Source organism: Oncorhynchus mykiss, chromosome 5 (genome assembly GCF_013265735.2).
Source record: "Oncorhynchus mykiss isolate Arlee chromosome 5, USDA_OmykA_1.1, whole genome shotgun sequence".
NCBI classification, from domain to species: domain Eukaryota; kingdom Metazoa; phylum Chordata; class Actinopteri; order Salmoniformes; family Salmonidae; genus Oncorhynchus; species Oncorhynchus mykiss.
This window is the reverse complement of record NC_048569.1, coordinates 72377744-72393678: the sequence shown is the minus strand read 5'-3', so window position 1 is coordinate 72393678 and position 15935 is coordinate 72377744. Positions and strand designations below refer to the sequence as shown.

The 15935-nt window shown below is 44.0% G+C and overlaps 1 protein-coding gene across 5 annotated transcripts; it reads right to left on the bottom strand.

The window, feature by feature from the left end:
* Positions 1 to 228: 228 nt before the first annotated feature.
* LOC110524509 (histone H2A deubiquitinase MYSM1) lies at positions 229 to 15897 on the bottom strand. 5 transcript variants are annotated; one of them, XM_036978311.1, is made up of 16 exons: positions 15742 to 15896; positions 9590 to 9665; positions 9448 to 9500; positions 9258 to 9338; positions 9045 to 9129; positions 8875 to 8973; positions 8047 to 8756; positions 7836 to 7966; positions 7612 to 7712; positions 4061 to 4215; positions 3845 to 3950; positions 3637 to 3711; positions 1840 to 2028; positions 1644 to 1773; positions 1374 to 1537; positions 229 to 1207 (listed from the first exon to the last, which is right to left on the bottom strand). In XM_036978311.1, the coding sequence occupies exons 1-16, from the start codon at positions 15795 to 15797 to the stop codon at positions 836 to 838; spliced, it is 2583 nt and encodes an 860-aa protein (XP_036834206.1). In that variant the 5' UTR covers positions 15798 to 15896; the 3' UTR covers positions 229 to 835. The 5 variants fall into 5 exon arrangements, 4 of the variants coding, with proteins under 4 accessions (XP_036834206.1, XP_036834207.1, XP_036834205.1 ...); XM_036978312.1 differs by adding an exon at positions 10080 to 10201 and having other exon boundaries at positions 1644 to 2028; positions 15742 to 15821; XR_005051848.1 differs by lacking the exon at positions 1644 to 1773 and having other exon boundaries at positions 15742 to 15897.
* Between the last annotated feature and the right edge of the window lie 38 nt (positions 15898 to 15935).

Sequence of the window (15935 nt, the reverse complement as noted above, 5' to 3'; positions counted from 1 at the left end):
ACAAGGAGGACAGGAAGACACATTACACATGTAAAACTCTCTCTCATGTGGTGTGTAGACCGGCATTCATTTGTGTTCAATTGGGCTCATTTAACATTTCCGTAAAATTTGTCCTTCCAATTTGTTCAGTTCAAAGCCATAAACATCAATAGTGATGAAAACCACCTTGTTTCATTTATATTTGTTCAAGATAAACATGATTTATTTCACCCATGTCTTGATCAGTTATTTTGGTAAAAAAAACTTTTATTGATAAATGTGATCTAGCAGAGGTAAATGGCAAATATTAACCATGTATGCTGTCTATATTAACCATGTATGCTGTCTATATTAACCATGTATGCTGTCTATATTGCTTGTAATTGATTTAAGTCAACATCTAAGTAGTAAGTATTTTTTACATAAATTGTTATGGCTGAATTGTTTTAAAAACCCAGTAATGTTGTGGGTCCATCAGACCGGTGAACATTGGGTGAATAACAAAAACATGAACACCACACAAGGGGTTAAAAGGGCAATCTGGAGGTTCATTCATTTTTGGAACGATAAATGATTTATATGTACCCATTGATTCTTGAACTGTTGTATCCCATCAGAACCCAAAATATACACTTGTTTTACTACAATGTTTTTAAACAAACACTATATAGCTCCAAAACATGGTTGAAACATTTTTATATCATGGATGGTCAGTCCTTGCATCTATAGCTGTCTGTGAGGGGTTACTGATCTCCAGCCCCATCCTCCAGCTTTTTACCGAAATAGGGGCAGGGAAAAGACTTTGTTATTGTTTCAACTGCATTACAAACTGGATATATAGAGACATCTAGTAGATTCAGAATAGATAATCATGACCAGTTAACAACACAGAACCAAACTGCATTGGATGTAAGTTCTCTTGGTTAGCTGTGTGCGAGTTAGTGGTTTCTATATTAGGCGTTTCTATACTATCAATGGGCGAGACCGATTCATTCTCCCAGTTTTCCTTTGTTCCTGTGTCATCTGTTCCTCTGATGTTGATTGGCTGAGTGAAGGGGAAGGCATGGGTGTTGATTGGATCTGAGGAGTCAGCGGTTTCGCCCCCATCCTTGCCTCTTGGTTTCTCAGCAACAAAGTGTGACAGGAACAGAGTGTGGATCTGGGAGAGGAAGTGGTCTCCCTCCTCCTCTAGCAGGGGCTCCAGATACCTCCCCAAAGATGACATCATCTAGATAGAGACAGAGGGTGTGACAGGGAGGAGAAAGAGAGCAAGATGTTGAGAGATGGAAGTGAGGCAGGGATGATAGAGAAAGAAAATAAACTCAGACAGCAGAGAGGGGTGACACAGCAATATGAAACAGGGTAAGAGAGTGAATAGAGACAAGGTGACCTACCTTCTCCAGACAGGTGAGATGAGAGTCCCTGCGGAACGGCCTGTCCATCTGGACACTGCCGTGGGCGTGTTTATACTTGTGGATAATCCACTCTGCCCTCCTCATCAGCTGGCTCCAGTCAGGCTGCTGCTGTGAACACTGGTAGTCAAACCTGTAGGGCAGCTCTGAGACGGAAGGAGGGAAGGAGAGAGGTAGAGGATAAATATGCACACTCAGACCAAGTTGATTAGAGGTTGTGAAAGGGGTCATGTTAAGAGATGTGTGTCATACTCTGTGGTCCTGGTCCTTGGTCCTCTCTGACCATCAGGCAGGTGGTTTGGGAGCGGGGGGAGGGGTTAGCAGGGTCAAACGGACTCACAATCATCCCAATAAACGGGGCTCCGCCTCGAGAGAAATAACTCTGAGAGAAAGAGAGGGTCAGAACACAGTTTCTCTCTCTCTCACACACACACACACACACACGTACCTGGAACTGGTCCTGTGTGTGTATATCCCGTATAGAGGGGTTTGGGTGGAAGGTGGGGTGAGAGTGGTACCATCCCACTACAGCCAAGCCCAGGCTAGACAACAGCTCACAGGCCTGAGTCTGAGACAAAGGGTCCATCTCACACTGCAGACCTGTACTCACACTGTTACATGGCTCCGCTGCAACAATCTAGCACATAGACACACAGTGCATTTGGAAATTATTCAGACCCCTTGACTTTTTCCACATTTTGTTACGTTACAGCCTTATTCTAAAATGGATTAAATTGTTTTTGTCCTTACCAATTTACACACAATACACCATAATGACAAAGCAAACACAGGTTTTAAGAAATGTTTGCAAATAAGAAAAATGAAATAACTTTTAAACATAAATATTCAGACCCTTTACTCAGTACTTTGTTGAAGCACCTTTGGCAGCAATTACAGCCTCGAGTCTTCTTGGGTATGACGCTACAAGCTTGGCACACCTGTATTAAGGCAGTTCCTCCCATTCTTCTCTGCAGATCCTCTAAAGCTCTGTAAGGTTGGATTGGGAGCGTTGCTGCACAGTTATTTTCAGTTAATTCCAGAGATGATCGGAGCAAAGTACAGGAAGGTTCAAGTCCGGGCTCTGGCTGTGTGTGTGTGTGTGTGTGTGTGTGTGATACACACACACACACACTCACACAGTTGAAGTCGGAAGTTTACATACACTTAGGTTGGAGTCATTAAAACTCATTTTTCAACCACGCCACATGGGGACAAAGATCGTAGTTTTTGGAGAAATGTCCTCTGGTCTGATGAAACAAAATAAAACTGTTTGGCCATAATAACCATCATTATGTTTGGAGGAAAAAGGGGGAGGCTTGCAAGCCGAAGAACACCATCCCAACTGTGAAGCACGGGGGTGGCAGCATCATGTTGTGGGGGTGATTTGCTGCAGGAGGGACTGGTGCACTTCACAAAATAGATGGCGTCATGAGGAGGACAATTATGTAGATATATTGAAGCAACATCTCAAGACATCAGTCAGGAAGTTAAAGCTTGGTCACAAATGGGTCTTTCAAATGGCCCATGACCGCAAGTATACTTCCACAGTTGTGGCAAAATGGCTTAAGGACAACAAAGTCAAGGTATTGGAGTGGCCATCACAAAGTCCTGACCTCAATCCCATAGAAAATGTGTGGGCAGAACTGAAAAAGCGTGTGTGAGCAAGGAGGCCTACAAACCTGACTCAGTTACACCAGCTCTGTCAGGAGGAACGGGCCAAAATTCACCCAACTTATTGTAGGAAGCTTGTGGAAGGCTACCCAAAACATTTGACCCAGGTTAAACAATTTAAAGGCAATGCTACCAAATACTAATTGAGTGTATGTAAACTTCTGACCCAATGGGAATGTGATGAAAGAAATAGAAGATGAAATAAATCATTCTGACATTTCACATTCTAAAAATAAAGTGGTGATCCTAACTGACCTAAGACAGGGAATTTTTACTAGGATTAAATGTCAGGAATTGTGAAAAACTGTATGAAACTTCAGACTTCAACTGTATATACACATTTGCAAACATTTCTAAAAACCTGTTTTCACTTTGTCATTATGCAGTATTTTGTGTAGATTGAGGATTATTATTATTTTTTAATCCATTTTAGAATAAGGCTGTAACATAACAAAATGTGGGAAAAGTCAATGGTTCCGAATATTGTGCGAATGCACTGTAGATACACAGAGGATTGACTAGTGTTATTAGCATTTTCTTTGTCAACATCATCATCATGAGGTGGTCGTCTCACCTTCAGGACGTTGTCTTCCTCGCTGTAGGATCCTCCCAGTAGCCCGATGACTTCACCCATCGACACATGGGCATGCTGGGTAAAAATACAAAACACAAAGACACTGAGCCCGAAGACCTTGGTAAACAACCCACATTGATACCTCTGTCTGTGTGTTCATGTGTGAACATTGTTGCTTTATTAAATACATGTAGATGTGTGTACCTACCATGTCCATGATGAGGAGAGCCTCGGCACACACTATCACCTGAAAGGGCTCCTGCCTTTCCTTTCCAAACACACGACACGGAATCAGCTGGAACGGATCCAGCAACCTGATAATGGAGAAAGAGACTTTTACTGCATGTAATGTACAGTACACATTTCTAAGGATCCAGTGTTGACAACACACAGACATTATTGGTAGTATACACCACCCACTCACCCTCTGTGCCTGGAGACCTTACAGGGTTTATGCGGTCTCATCTCTCTCCTCAGGGCTAGCTCCTCTGCACTCAGGTGCTCGTATGTCTGTCCCTCCAGGTCTTTAGCGTCACGCCAGTTCCCCCACACGTCCCTCACACGACGCTTCCTGGTTCGCTACGACACACAACCAATCAACATGTTATAGAGCTATAACAGGTCACAGACGCCTCATTTTATGCACGCTTCGACAACAACACCGAACCGTGCGTGAGGGCCCCCATCGACCCAGAGGACTGGGCGATCTCGCTCTCCGAGGCCGACATGAGTTAGGTCTTTAAATCGGGTCAACACTCACAAGGCTTCACACCACAATTACTACCACCCTGTAGCACTTACATCTGTAATAATGAAGTGCTTTGAAAGGCTGGTTATGGCACACATCAACTCCATCATCCCAGTCACCCTAGACCCACTCGAATTTGCATAGCGCTCAACAGATCCATAGATGGCGCAATCACAATTGCACTCCATACGTCCCTAACCCACCTAGATAAGAGGAATACCTATGTGCGAATGCTGTTCATTGACGGCAGAGCAAGGTTCAACACCACTGTCCCCTCCAAGCTTGTCACCCATCTTTGGATCCTGGGACTGAAGACCTCCCTCTGCAACTGGATCCTGGATTTCCTGACAGGCCGACACCAGGTGGTTTGGGTAGGCAACATCACCTCCATCAACACGGGGACCCCACAGGGGTGTGTGCTCAGTCCCCCCCTGCACTCCAGACTGCGTGGCCACGCACGACTCAAACACCATCATCAAGTTTGCTGACATCACAACGGTTGTAGGCCTGAGCCCCGGCGACGATGAGACAGCCTACAGGGTGGTGGTCAGTGACCTGGAAGTTTGGTGCCGGGACAACAACCTCTCCCTCAATGTCAGTAAGACCAAGGAGATGATCGTGGACTACAGGAAATGGGGGGGAAGCACGCCCTCATCCACATCAACGGGGCTACAGTGGAGCGGGTCGAGAACTTCCAAGTTCCTGGGTGTCCAAATCACTAAGGACTTAAAATGATGCACTCACACACGCAGAGTAGTGAAGAGGGAGTGACAGCGCCTCTTCCCTCAGGGCATTGAAAAGGTGTGGCATAGGCCCTCAAAATGTTGTACAGCTGCACCATTGAGAACATCTTAACCGGCTGCATCACTGCTTGGTACGGCAACAGCACCGCCCTCGATCACATGGAGCTACAGAAGGTGGTGCGGACAGCCCAGTACATCATTGGGGTGAGCTCCCTGCCATCCAGGACCTCTATATCAGGCAGTGTGAAAGGAAGGCCCTAAAAATGGTCAAAAACTCCGCCCACCAAGCCATAGGCTGTTCTCTCTGGTTCCTCAAGACAAGCGGTACCGGTGCATCAAGTCTGACACCAGCAGGCTCCCGAACAGCTTCTATCCCATGAGACTGCTAAATAGCTAACAGAATGGGTACATGGACTATCTGTGTTGACCATTGTATTTTATACTGTCTCTATGCACACTCACAGGGCTCTACACACAACATACACACACATTTATACTGACTATACAAATGCACACAAACACTCAAATAAAATATTAATTCATGCTGCTGCTCTGTTTATCAAATATCCTGATACCTACTTACCATACCCCTTTCCATACACTACATGACCAAAAGTATGTGGACACCTGCTCGTCAAACATCTCATTCCAAAATCATGGGCATTAATATGGAGTTGGTCCCCTCTTTGCTGCTATAACAGCCTCTACTCTTCTGGGGGAGGCTTTCCACTAGATGGTGGAACATTGCTGCTATAACAACCTCCACTCTTCTGGGGGAGGCTTTCCACTAGATGTTGGAACATTGCTTGCTTCCATTCAGCCACAAGAGAATTAGTGAGGTCAGGCACTGATGTTGGGCGATTAGGTCTGACTCACAATCGGCGTTCCAATTCATCCCAAAGGTGTTCAATGGGGTTGAGGTCAGGGCTCTGTGCAGGCCAGTCAAGTTCTTCCATACCGATCTCAACAAACCATTTCTGTATGGACCTCGCTTTGTGCACGGGGGCGTTGTCATGCTGAAACAGGAAAGGGCCTTCCCCAGACCTTTGCCACAATGTTGGAAGCATAGAATTTTCTAGACAGTCATGCTGTAGCGTTAATATTTACATTCACTGGAACTAAGGGGCCTAGCCCGAGCCATGAAAAACAAACTTTAAAGTTGGCACTATGCATTGGGACAGGTAGCGTTCTACCTGCATTAGCCAAACCCAGATTCATCCGTCAGACTGCCAGATGGTGAAGCGTGATTCATCACTCCAGAGAACGCGTTTCGCCACTGCTCCATAATCCAATGAAGGCGAACTTTACACCACTCCAGCCGACGCTTGGCATTACGCATGGTGATCTTAGGCTTGTGTGCAGCTGCTCGGCCGTGGAAACCCACTCTAGACGAACAGTTCTTGTCCTAATGTTGCTTCCAGAGGCAGTTTGGAACTCTGTAGTGAGTGATGCAACCGATTATTATGCGCTGCACGCTTCAGCACTCGCCGGTCCTGTAATGTGAGCTTGTGTGGCCTACCACGTCACGGCTGAGCAGTTGATGATCCTATACGTTTCCACTTCACAATAACAGCACTTACAGTTGACAGGCGCAGCTCTAGGAGGGCAGAAATCTGACGAACAGACTTGGAAAGGTGGCATCCTATGACGGTGCCATGTTGAAAGTCACTGAGCTCTTCAGTAAGGTCATTCTACTGCCAGTGTATTCTATGGAGATGGGTGTATTAAATCGAGCACACAGCAGTCAGCAATAGGTCTGGCTGAAATAGCCGAATCCACTCATTTGAAGGGGTGTCTACATATTTCTGTATATATGGTGTATCCATCTCTATCACTCCAGTATCCCTGCACACTGTAAATATATTATTGGAACTGACCCTGTATATAGCTTCTTACTTTCTTGAGTTCTTCTGATTTACATTTTTTGTGTTTTTATTCTATCTTGTGTTACTTTTTGTGCTATATTGACTACTGCATTGCTGGGTGTGGAGCTCTCACAGGACCACGTGCTGACACAGATCGATCACGGGCCGGCAGCATAGTCGACTCTCAGGCAGGATGAAAACGCCTAAATCGCCCATAATCGTTTGCTAGTTACGGCCACTTTCACCATGATCCTTAGCGACTTGTTGGTGCCATTCAGCCCCCTTCAGCAATACGGCACGCTTCAAATTCAAATACTTCCGGCTGCATGCGTCATTGGAACTTTTCCATATGGATACGTGATACCTGAAAATATTTTTCCCACGCTGCCGGACGCTCCTCTCCTCCATTTCATCAACAAAACAATAACAAATGTCCTGAGGCAAACTGCCGCTGTTTCCCTAAATGTAGATTCAATCTTTAATAAACCAAATATAAATGACAAACCTAGGCGTTCTCTCACAATGCTCTATTGTCTGGACCAGCTAGAGGGGTCTGGGATACAGTAGGGGGTCAGAGGTTATAGGGGTCAGAGGTTACAGAGGTCAGGGGTTGACTCACCATGCTCTGTAGTCTTTGGGCCAGCTGGTATTCCAGAGTGTCTCGGCTCTCTCTGGGTTTAGAACGATCCACCACCCTGGGACGGTTATACACTGCCTGATCTGGAGGGGAAGAGTGGAGAGAATAGACAGGTAGATCAGACAAATCAGAAAGATTTGCATAACCAAGAAAGATAGACTGAGAAAAAGAATGAGAGAATCACATTAGTAGTGAGTCCTAGTTACCACAGTTGAAGTTGATGCCTCCTATCAGCTCCAGGTAGGTGTGTATTCTGCCGATACAGTTGACATCTCCACAGTTCTTCAGACCAGGACGCACTGACGTCTTGTTCAAGTACTTGGGCTTACTCTTCAACCTGAGACAAACACACACAAAAAGCATGTTGAACGTGAAACCTTGAGGTCTCTGATTGGTTGTGATTGTGTGTGTGTGTACCATTGGTCCAGCATGTAGTTCCTGATCTTCAGGTATCTCTCTGGGGTTTTGGATGGCCGTCCCTCAAAGAATTCTGGGATAGCTCGTTTCTCCTCCTCAGTGATAGTCGCCAGGTCCAGCTCCGCTTCCTGCTCGGGGGCTGTAAGCTCCTCCTCTTCAAACTCCTCCCCTGCCTCTTGCCACCCAGACCCCCCTGTCTCCTCTCCAGACTCCACTGGGTCCCTCAGGGGCTCAGCAGTTCCCCCCTCACACTGTCCGCTGGGGGCCTGCTCTGCTGGGCATGGAGCTGTGAGGGGAGATGGAGGGCTACAGTTAGGCTGCTCCTGATCCGTCTCTTCCAGCCTGGGGTGTGTCTGGTTGAGTTGCACCTGGTGGATCTCTCCATGGTTGTCCAGCTCCTCTGGCACTCCAGGCTCATGTGTCTCAGTCCTAACTCCAGCCTGGAGGTCCTCAACATTCCCCTCAATATTTCTTTCTCCTCCATTTCCTCCTCCACTACTTCCCTCATCGCTGAAGTCATCAGTTATGTCCACCTCCTCTTCCTCTTCGTCTCCCAGTCTCTCTATCCGGACAGTGTTGGTCAGAGCTGACAGGTGGGTGGGGACAGACAGGCCAGAGGTGAACACTGTTGACCCTGCCTCTGGGACCTGGCCTAAAACCAGGGGGGCTGTAGGGGTTGCCACTGCAGTAGTATTGCACTCTGATTTAGCCTGCAGGCAGAGAGGACAGGGAGAGTGACATGGTGAAAGAGGACAGAGACTGTAGGATATCTCTAATATATCCTGGTTGGCTGAGCTGGGAGAGATGTCGACTAGAGGACAGTGTTACCTTGTGTTTGAAGTACTGTCTGGCGTAGCTCTTCACCTGTAGAATGGTCCGACTGCCTACCAGCTTGGAGATCTTAGTCCACCTACGGCCAAACTGAGCCTGGGGGTATAAAAAGTAGGGTGTCATCTGAAATCAGTGAGGAGAGGAGAGAGGAGAAAAGAGGGTCGTACCAGTCCTGTCTCAAACAGCTCCTTCTCCTGCTGTGACCAGCGAGTGGCTGTGGAGGAGCCTGAACCTGAAGGCTTGGCAGGAGACCTGGGTGAAAACACAGCAGTAACAGTATCATGTCAGAGGCAACAACACAACACATCAGAGGGGTGGGAAGTGAACGTTTTCACCAGAGGTTTAGAGCAACACAAGGACAAATGGGACAACTGACTCACTTCTTCACTTTGGGTTTAGGCTTGCAGTTAGCCGAGTTGGCCCACACACTCTTGGACGTCTCTTTACCTGTCAAATAATACCTAGAAAGGTGCTTAATAAGGACTAAAACACATATTATATGAAGAAAGACAGACACACAAACACATCCAAATCTATCCCAGGGGTGTGTGTGGTCTATGAGAAGGATACTGTTCCTCCAGCAGCATGTTCTCTGCACTGATGGAGCTGTCTAGTCCCCATGGCTACAGGGGAGAGAGAGAGTCAACACACACAAAGACCATCACACAGTACTTCCATCATGGCATATTGATTTGGCAGCAACACCTCTTACCAAGACTCCAGTATTGTTCTTCCATGCTGACTGCGGGTGCTGGTTCTGGAGTAGCGCTGCTCCCTCACCAAAGCCACTGACATAGAAGTGATATAGCTATTATCTCTCACTCTAGCAGGAATGTGATAATGATGTACACACCTTTTCTATTCATATACAGTCCATACACACCTTTACATATACAGTTGAAGTCAGAAGTTTACATACACACATTTTTCAACCACTCCACAAAATTCATGTTAAACTATAGTTTTGGTAAGTCGGTTAGGACATCTACTTTGTGCATGACAAGTCATTTTTCCAACAATTGTTTACAGATTATTTCACTGCATCACAATTCCAGTGGATCAGAAGTTTACATACACTAAGTTGACTGTGCCTTTAAACAGCTTGGAAAATTCCATAAAATTATGTCATGGCTTTAGAAGCTTCTAATTGACATCATTTGAGTCAATTGGAGGTGTACCTGTGGATGTATTTCAAGGCCTACCTTCAAACTCAGTGCCTCTTTGCTTGACATCATGGGAAAATCAAAAGACCTCAGACAAAAATTGTAGAGCTCCACAGTTTGGTTCATCCTTGGGAGCAATTTCCAAACGCCTGAAGGTTCATCTGTACAAACAATAGTACGCAAGTATAAACACCATGGGACCAAGCAGCCGTCATACCGCTCAGGAAGGAGATGCCTTCTGTTTTCTAGAGATGAACGTACTTTGGAGCAAAAAGTGCAAATCAATCCCAGAACAACAGCAAAGGACCTTCTGAATATGCTGGAGGAAACAGGTACAAAAATATCTATATCCACAGTAAAACGAGTCCTATATCAACATAATCTGAAAGAGGAAAGAAGCAACTGCTCCAAAACCGCCATAAAAAAGCCAGACTACAGTTTGCAACTGCGCATGGGGACAAAGATTGCACTTTTTGGAAAAATGTCCTCTGGTCTGATGAAACAAAAATAGATCTCTTTGACCATAATGACCATCGTTATGTTTGGAGTAAAAGGGGGGATGCTTGCAAGCTGAAGAACACCATCCCAACCGTGAAGCACGGGGGTGGCAGCATCATGTAGTGGGGGTGATTTTCTGAAGTGCACTTGACAAAATAGATGGCGTCATGAGGCAGGAAAATTATGTGGATCTATTGAAGAAACATCTCAAGAAGTTAAAGCTTGGTCGCAAATGGGTCTTCCAAATGGACAATGACCCCAAGCATACTTCCAAAGTTGTGGCAAAATGGCTTAAGGACAACAAAGTCAAGATATTGGAGTGGCCATCACAAAGCCCTGACCTAAATCCTATAGAAAATGTGTGGGCAGAACTGAAAAAGTGTGTGTGAGCAAGGAGGCCTACAAACCTGACTCAGTTACACCAGCTCTGTAAGGAGGAATGGGACAAAATTCACCCAACTTATTGTGGGAAGCTTGTGGAAGGCAACCCGAAACGTTTGACCCAAGTTAACCTCACTAGGGTAGGGGGCACTATTTTCACCTCCAGATGAAAAGCTTGCCCAAAGTAAACTGCCTGCTACTCAGGCCCAGAAGCTAGGATATGCATATAATTAGTAGATTTGGATAGAAAACACTCCAAAGTTTCTAAAACTGTTAAAATAATGTCTGAGTATAACAGAACTGAAATGACAGGTGAAAACCTGAGAAAAAGCCATCCAGGAAGTGGGATTTTTTTTATGTTTGTAGTTTTCTATTGACTGCATTTACAGATTCCATTGACTTAGGACTCAAATTGCACTTCCTATGGCTTCCACTAGATGTCAACAGTCTTTAGAAATTGTTTCAGGCTTGTATTCTGAAAAATTAGGGAGTAAGACCACTTTGAATGAGTGGACACTGCAGTGTCCCAGGGGTTTTTCATGCACATGATCGAGAGCGCTTTTGTCCGGTTGAAATATAATTGATTATTATGACTAAAAACAACCTGAGGATTGATTATAAAACATAATTTGACATGTTTCTACGAACTAAACTGTTACTTTTCTGATTTTTCGTCTGCCTGTTGTGACTGCCTTTTAGCCTGTGGATTACTGAACAAAACTGAGGTTTTTGGATATAAAGAGGGACTTCATCAAACAAAACAAACATTTGAGTAAATGGGAGTCTTGTGAGTGCAACCATATGAAGATCATCAAAGGTAAGTGATTCATTTTATCACTATTTCTGACTTGTGTAACTCCTCTACTTGGCTGGTAACTGTTTGTAATGATTTGTCTGATGGGAGTTGTTCTCAGATAATCGCATGGTATGCTTTCACCGTAAAGCCTTTTTGAAATCTGACACCGTGGTTTGATTAACAAGAAGTTAATCTTTAAACCGATGTATAACACTTGTATGTTTTATGAATTTTTATAATGAGTATTTCTATTTTTGAATTTGGTGCTCTGCAATTCCACTGGATGTTGGCCAGGTGGGACGCTACCGTCCCACACCCCCTAGAGAGGTTAAACAATTTAAAGGCAATGCTACCAAATACTAATTGAGTGTATGTAAACTTCTGACCCACTGGGAATATGATGAAAGAAATAAAAGCTTAAATCATTCTCTCTGCTATTATTCTGACATTTCACATTCTTAAAATAAAGTGCTGATCCTAAATGACCTAAAACAGGGAATTTTTTACTAGGATTAAATGTCAGGAATTGTGAAACTGAGTTTAAATGCATTTGGCTAAGGTAAACTTCCGACTTCAACTGTATACACACAGTACCAGTCAAAAGTTGACACTTACTCATTCAATGGTTTTTATTTTTTTTAACTATTTTCTAGATTGTAGAATAATAGTGACAACATCACAAATATGAAATAACACATATGGAATCATGTACTAACCAAAAAGTGTTAAAAAAAACATTTTAGATTCTTCAAAGTAGCCACCCTTTGCCCTATGACAGCTTTGCACACTCTTGGCATTCTCTCGACCAGCTTAATGAGGTAGTCACCTGGAATGCATTTCAATTAACAAGTGTGCCTTGTTAAAAGTTAATTTGTGGAATTTCGTTCCTTCTTAATGTGAATGAGCCGATCAGGTGTGTTGTGACAAGGTAGGGTTGGTATACAGAAGATAGCCCTATTTGGTAAAATACCAAGTCCATATTATGGCAAGAACAGCTCAAATAAGCAAAGAGAAACGACAGTACATCATTCATTTAAGACTTGAAGGTCAGTCAATAAGGAACATTTCCAGAACTTTGAAGGAGTCTTCAAGTGCAGTTGCAAAAACAATAACCTTCAAGCGCTATGATGAAACTGGCTCTCATGAGGACCGCCACAGGAAAGGAAGACCCAAAGTTACCTCTGCTGCAGAGGATAAGTTAATTCGGGTTACCAGAAATTGCAGCCCAAATAAATGCTTCACAGAGTTTAAGTAACATACAGTGCCTTGCGAAAGTATTCGGCCCCCTTAAGTTAATACTTTGTTGCGCCACCTTTTGCTGCGATTACAGCTGTAAGTCGCTTGGGGTGTCTATCAGTTTTGCACATCGAGAGACTGAAATTTTTTCCCATTCCTCCTTGCAAAACAGCTCGAGCTCAGTGAGGTTGGATGGAGAGCATTTGTGAACAGCAGTTCTCAGTTCTTTCCACAGATTCTCGATTGGATTCAGGTCTGGACTTTGACTTGGCCATTCTAACACCTGGATATGTTTATTTTTGAGCCATTCCATTGTAGATTTTGCTTTATGTTTTGGATCATTGTCTTGTTGGAAGACAAATCTCCGTCCCAGTCTCAGGTCTTTTGCAGACTCCATCAGGTTGTCTTCCAGAATGGTCCTGTATTTGGCTCCATCCATCTTCCCATCAATTTTATCCATCTTCCCTGTCCCTGCTGAAGAAAAGCAGGCCCAAACCATGATGCTGCCACCACCATTTTTGACAGTGGGGATGGTGTGTTCAGCTGTGTTGCTTTTACGCCAAACATAACGTTTTGCATTGTTGCCAAAAAGTTCAATTTTGGTTTCATCTGACCAGAGCACCTTCTTCCACATGTTTGGTGTGTCTCCCAGGTGGCTTGTGGCAAACTTTAAACAACACTTTTTATGGATAACTTTAAGAAATGGCTTTCTTCTTGCCACTCTTCCATAAAGGCCAGATTTGTGCAATATACGACTGATTGTTGTCCTATGGACAGAGTCTCCCACCTCAGCTGTAGATCTCTGCAGTTCATCCAGAGTGATCATGGGCCTGGCTGCATCTCTGATCAGTCTTCTCCTTGTATGAGCTGAAATTTTAGAGGGACGGCCAGGTCTTGGTAGATTTGCAGTGGTCTGATACTCCTTCCATTTCAATATTATCGCTTGCACAGTGCTCCTTGGGATGTTTAAAGCTTGGGAAATCTTTTCGTATCCAAATCTGGCTTTAAACTTCTTCACACCAGTATCTCGGACCTGCCTGGTGTGTTCCTTGTTCTTCATGATGCTCTCTGCGCTTTTAACGGACCTCTGAGACTATCACAGTGCAGGTGCATTTATACGGAGACTTGATTACACACAGGTGGATTGTATTTATCATCATTAGTCATTTAGGTCAACATTGGATCATTCAGAGATCCTCACTGAACTTCTGGAGAGAGTTTGCTGCACTGAAAGTAAAGGGGCTGAATAATTTTGCACGCCCAATTTTTCAGTTTTTGATTCGTTAAAAAAGTTTGAAATATCCAATAAATGTCATTCCACTTCATGATTGTGTCCCACTTGTTGATTCTTCACAAAAAAATACAGTTTTATATCTTCATGTTTGAAGCCTGAAATGTGGCAAAAGGTTGCAAAGTTCAAGGGGGCCGAATACTTTCGCAAGGCACTGTATCTCAACTAGAGGTCGACCGATTATGATTTTTCAACGCCGATACCGATAATTGGAGGACCAAAAAAAGTAGATCCCGATTAATCGGACGATTTGATTCATTTATTTGTAATAATGACAATTACAACAATACTGAATGAACACTTATTTTAACTTAATATAATACATCAATAAAATCAATATAGCCTCAAATAAAGAAACGTGTTAAATTTGGTTTAAATAATGCAAAAACAAAGTGTTGGAGAAGAAAGTAAAAGTGCAATATGTGCCATGTAAGAAAGCTAACGTTTAAGATCCTTGCTCAGAACATGAGAACATATGAAAACTGGTGGTTCCTTTTAACATGAGTCTTCAATATTCCCAGGTAAGAAGTTTTAGGTTGTAGTTATTATAGGAATTATGGGACTATTTCTCTCTATACCATTTGTATTTCATATACCTTTGACTATTGGATGTTCTGATAGGCACTTTAGTATTGCCAGTGTAACAGTATAGCTTCCGTCCCTCTCCTCACCCCTACCTGGGCTCGAACCAGGAACACATCGACAACAGCCACCCTCGAAGCAGCATTACCCTTGCAGATCAAGGGGAATAACTACTCCAAGTCTCAGAGCGGGTGACGTTTGAAACGATATTAGCGCTCACCCCGCTAACTAGCTAGCCATTTCACATCGGTTACACCAGCCATTAGGCTCATAGGCTTGAAGTCATAAACAACACTGTGCTTGCAAAGAGCTGCTTGCAAAACGCACGTGTGTAATAACGACACCCAGTTGTCAAGTCGAGAAATGTCAGACTTTCCTAGTTCCTGTCTAGCACATGAACACAGCATAGATGTACTGTATTCTGTCATATTTTATGTGGACACCGGGAAAAGTAGATGCTGCTTCAGTTACGGGTTATTTTTAACCTTCATAAATGTCAGAAAAGCAGAAATTCCTGATTAATTGGGGAAAAAACATCCCCGTTGTATCAAAAAAGAACTGCTGCAGCAGACAGTGGAGTGGGCGTGTCATGAGTGTCAGGTTTCACGTGGCTGAGGCAGATAGATGACTGGGGCCACATCAATCTCTTTGAAATTTGTCTCTACGACGTGTTTTGGTAGTCAAAGGGAGCGACCATTACAAGTTAAATTAAGTAGCTAGAATAATCTACTGATCAAGCGACCTGTTGTCATCAGCTAACGTTAGCAGCTAGTTACCGTGCTAGCCATGTCTTTGGCGTGTCCAACGGGTTATTTTTTATTTAACGGGCTTTGGTTCTCTGAATCGCCCAAATATCATTTGAACGTTATATTAATGACTTTTAGCCCATCAATAAAAAATTTTAAAAACGCTCTTACCCCAATTTAGCATCATATTCGTCTCCTTCGATATCAACGTCCAGGTCGTCCGCCATGTTGGCTACAGACAAATTTCAAACAACGGGCTAAGTGTACTCATTCACAACAATGACAGGATTCATCGACACCAAGTGGTGGGAGTGTGATACAGTCACTTTTCCACTTTGGGCAATGCAAGCGGTGGATAATATATT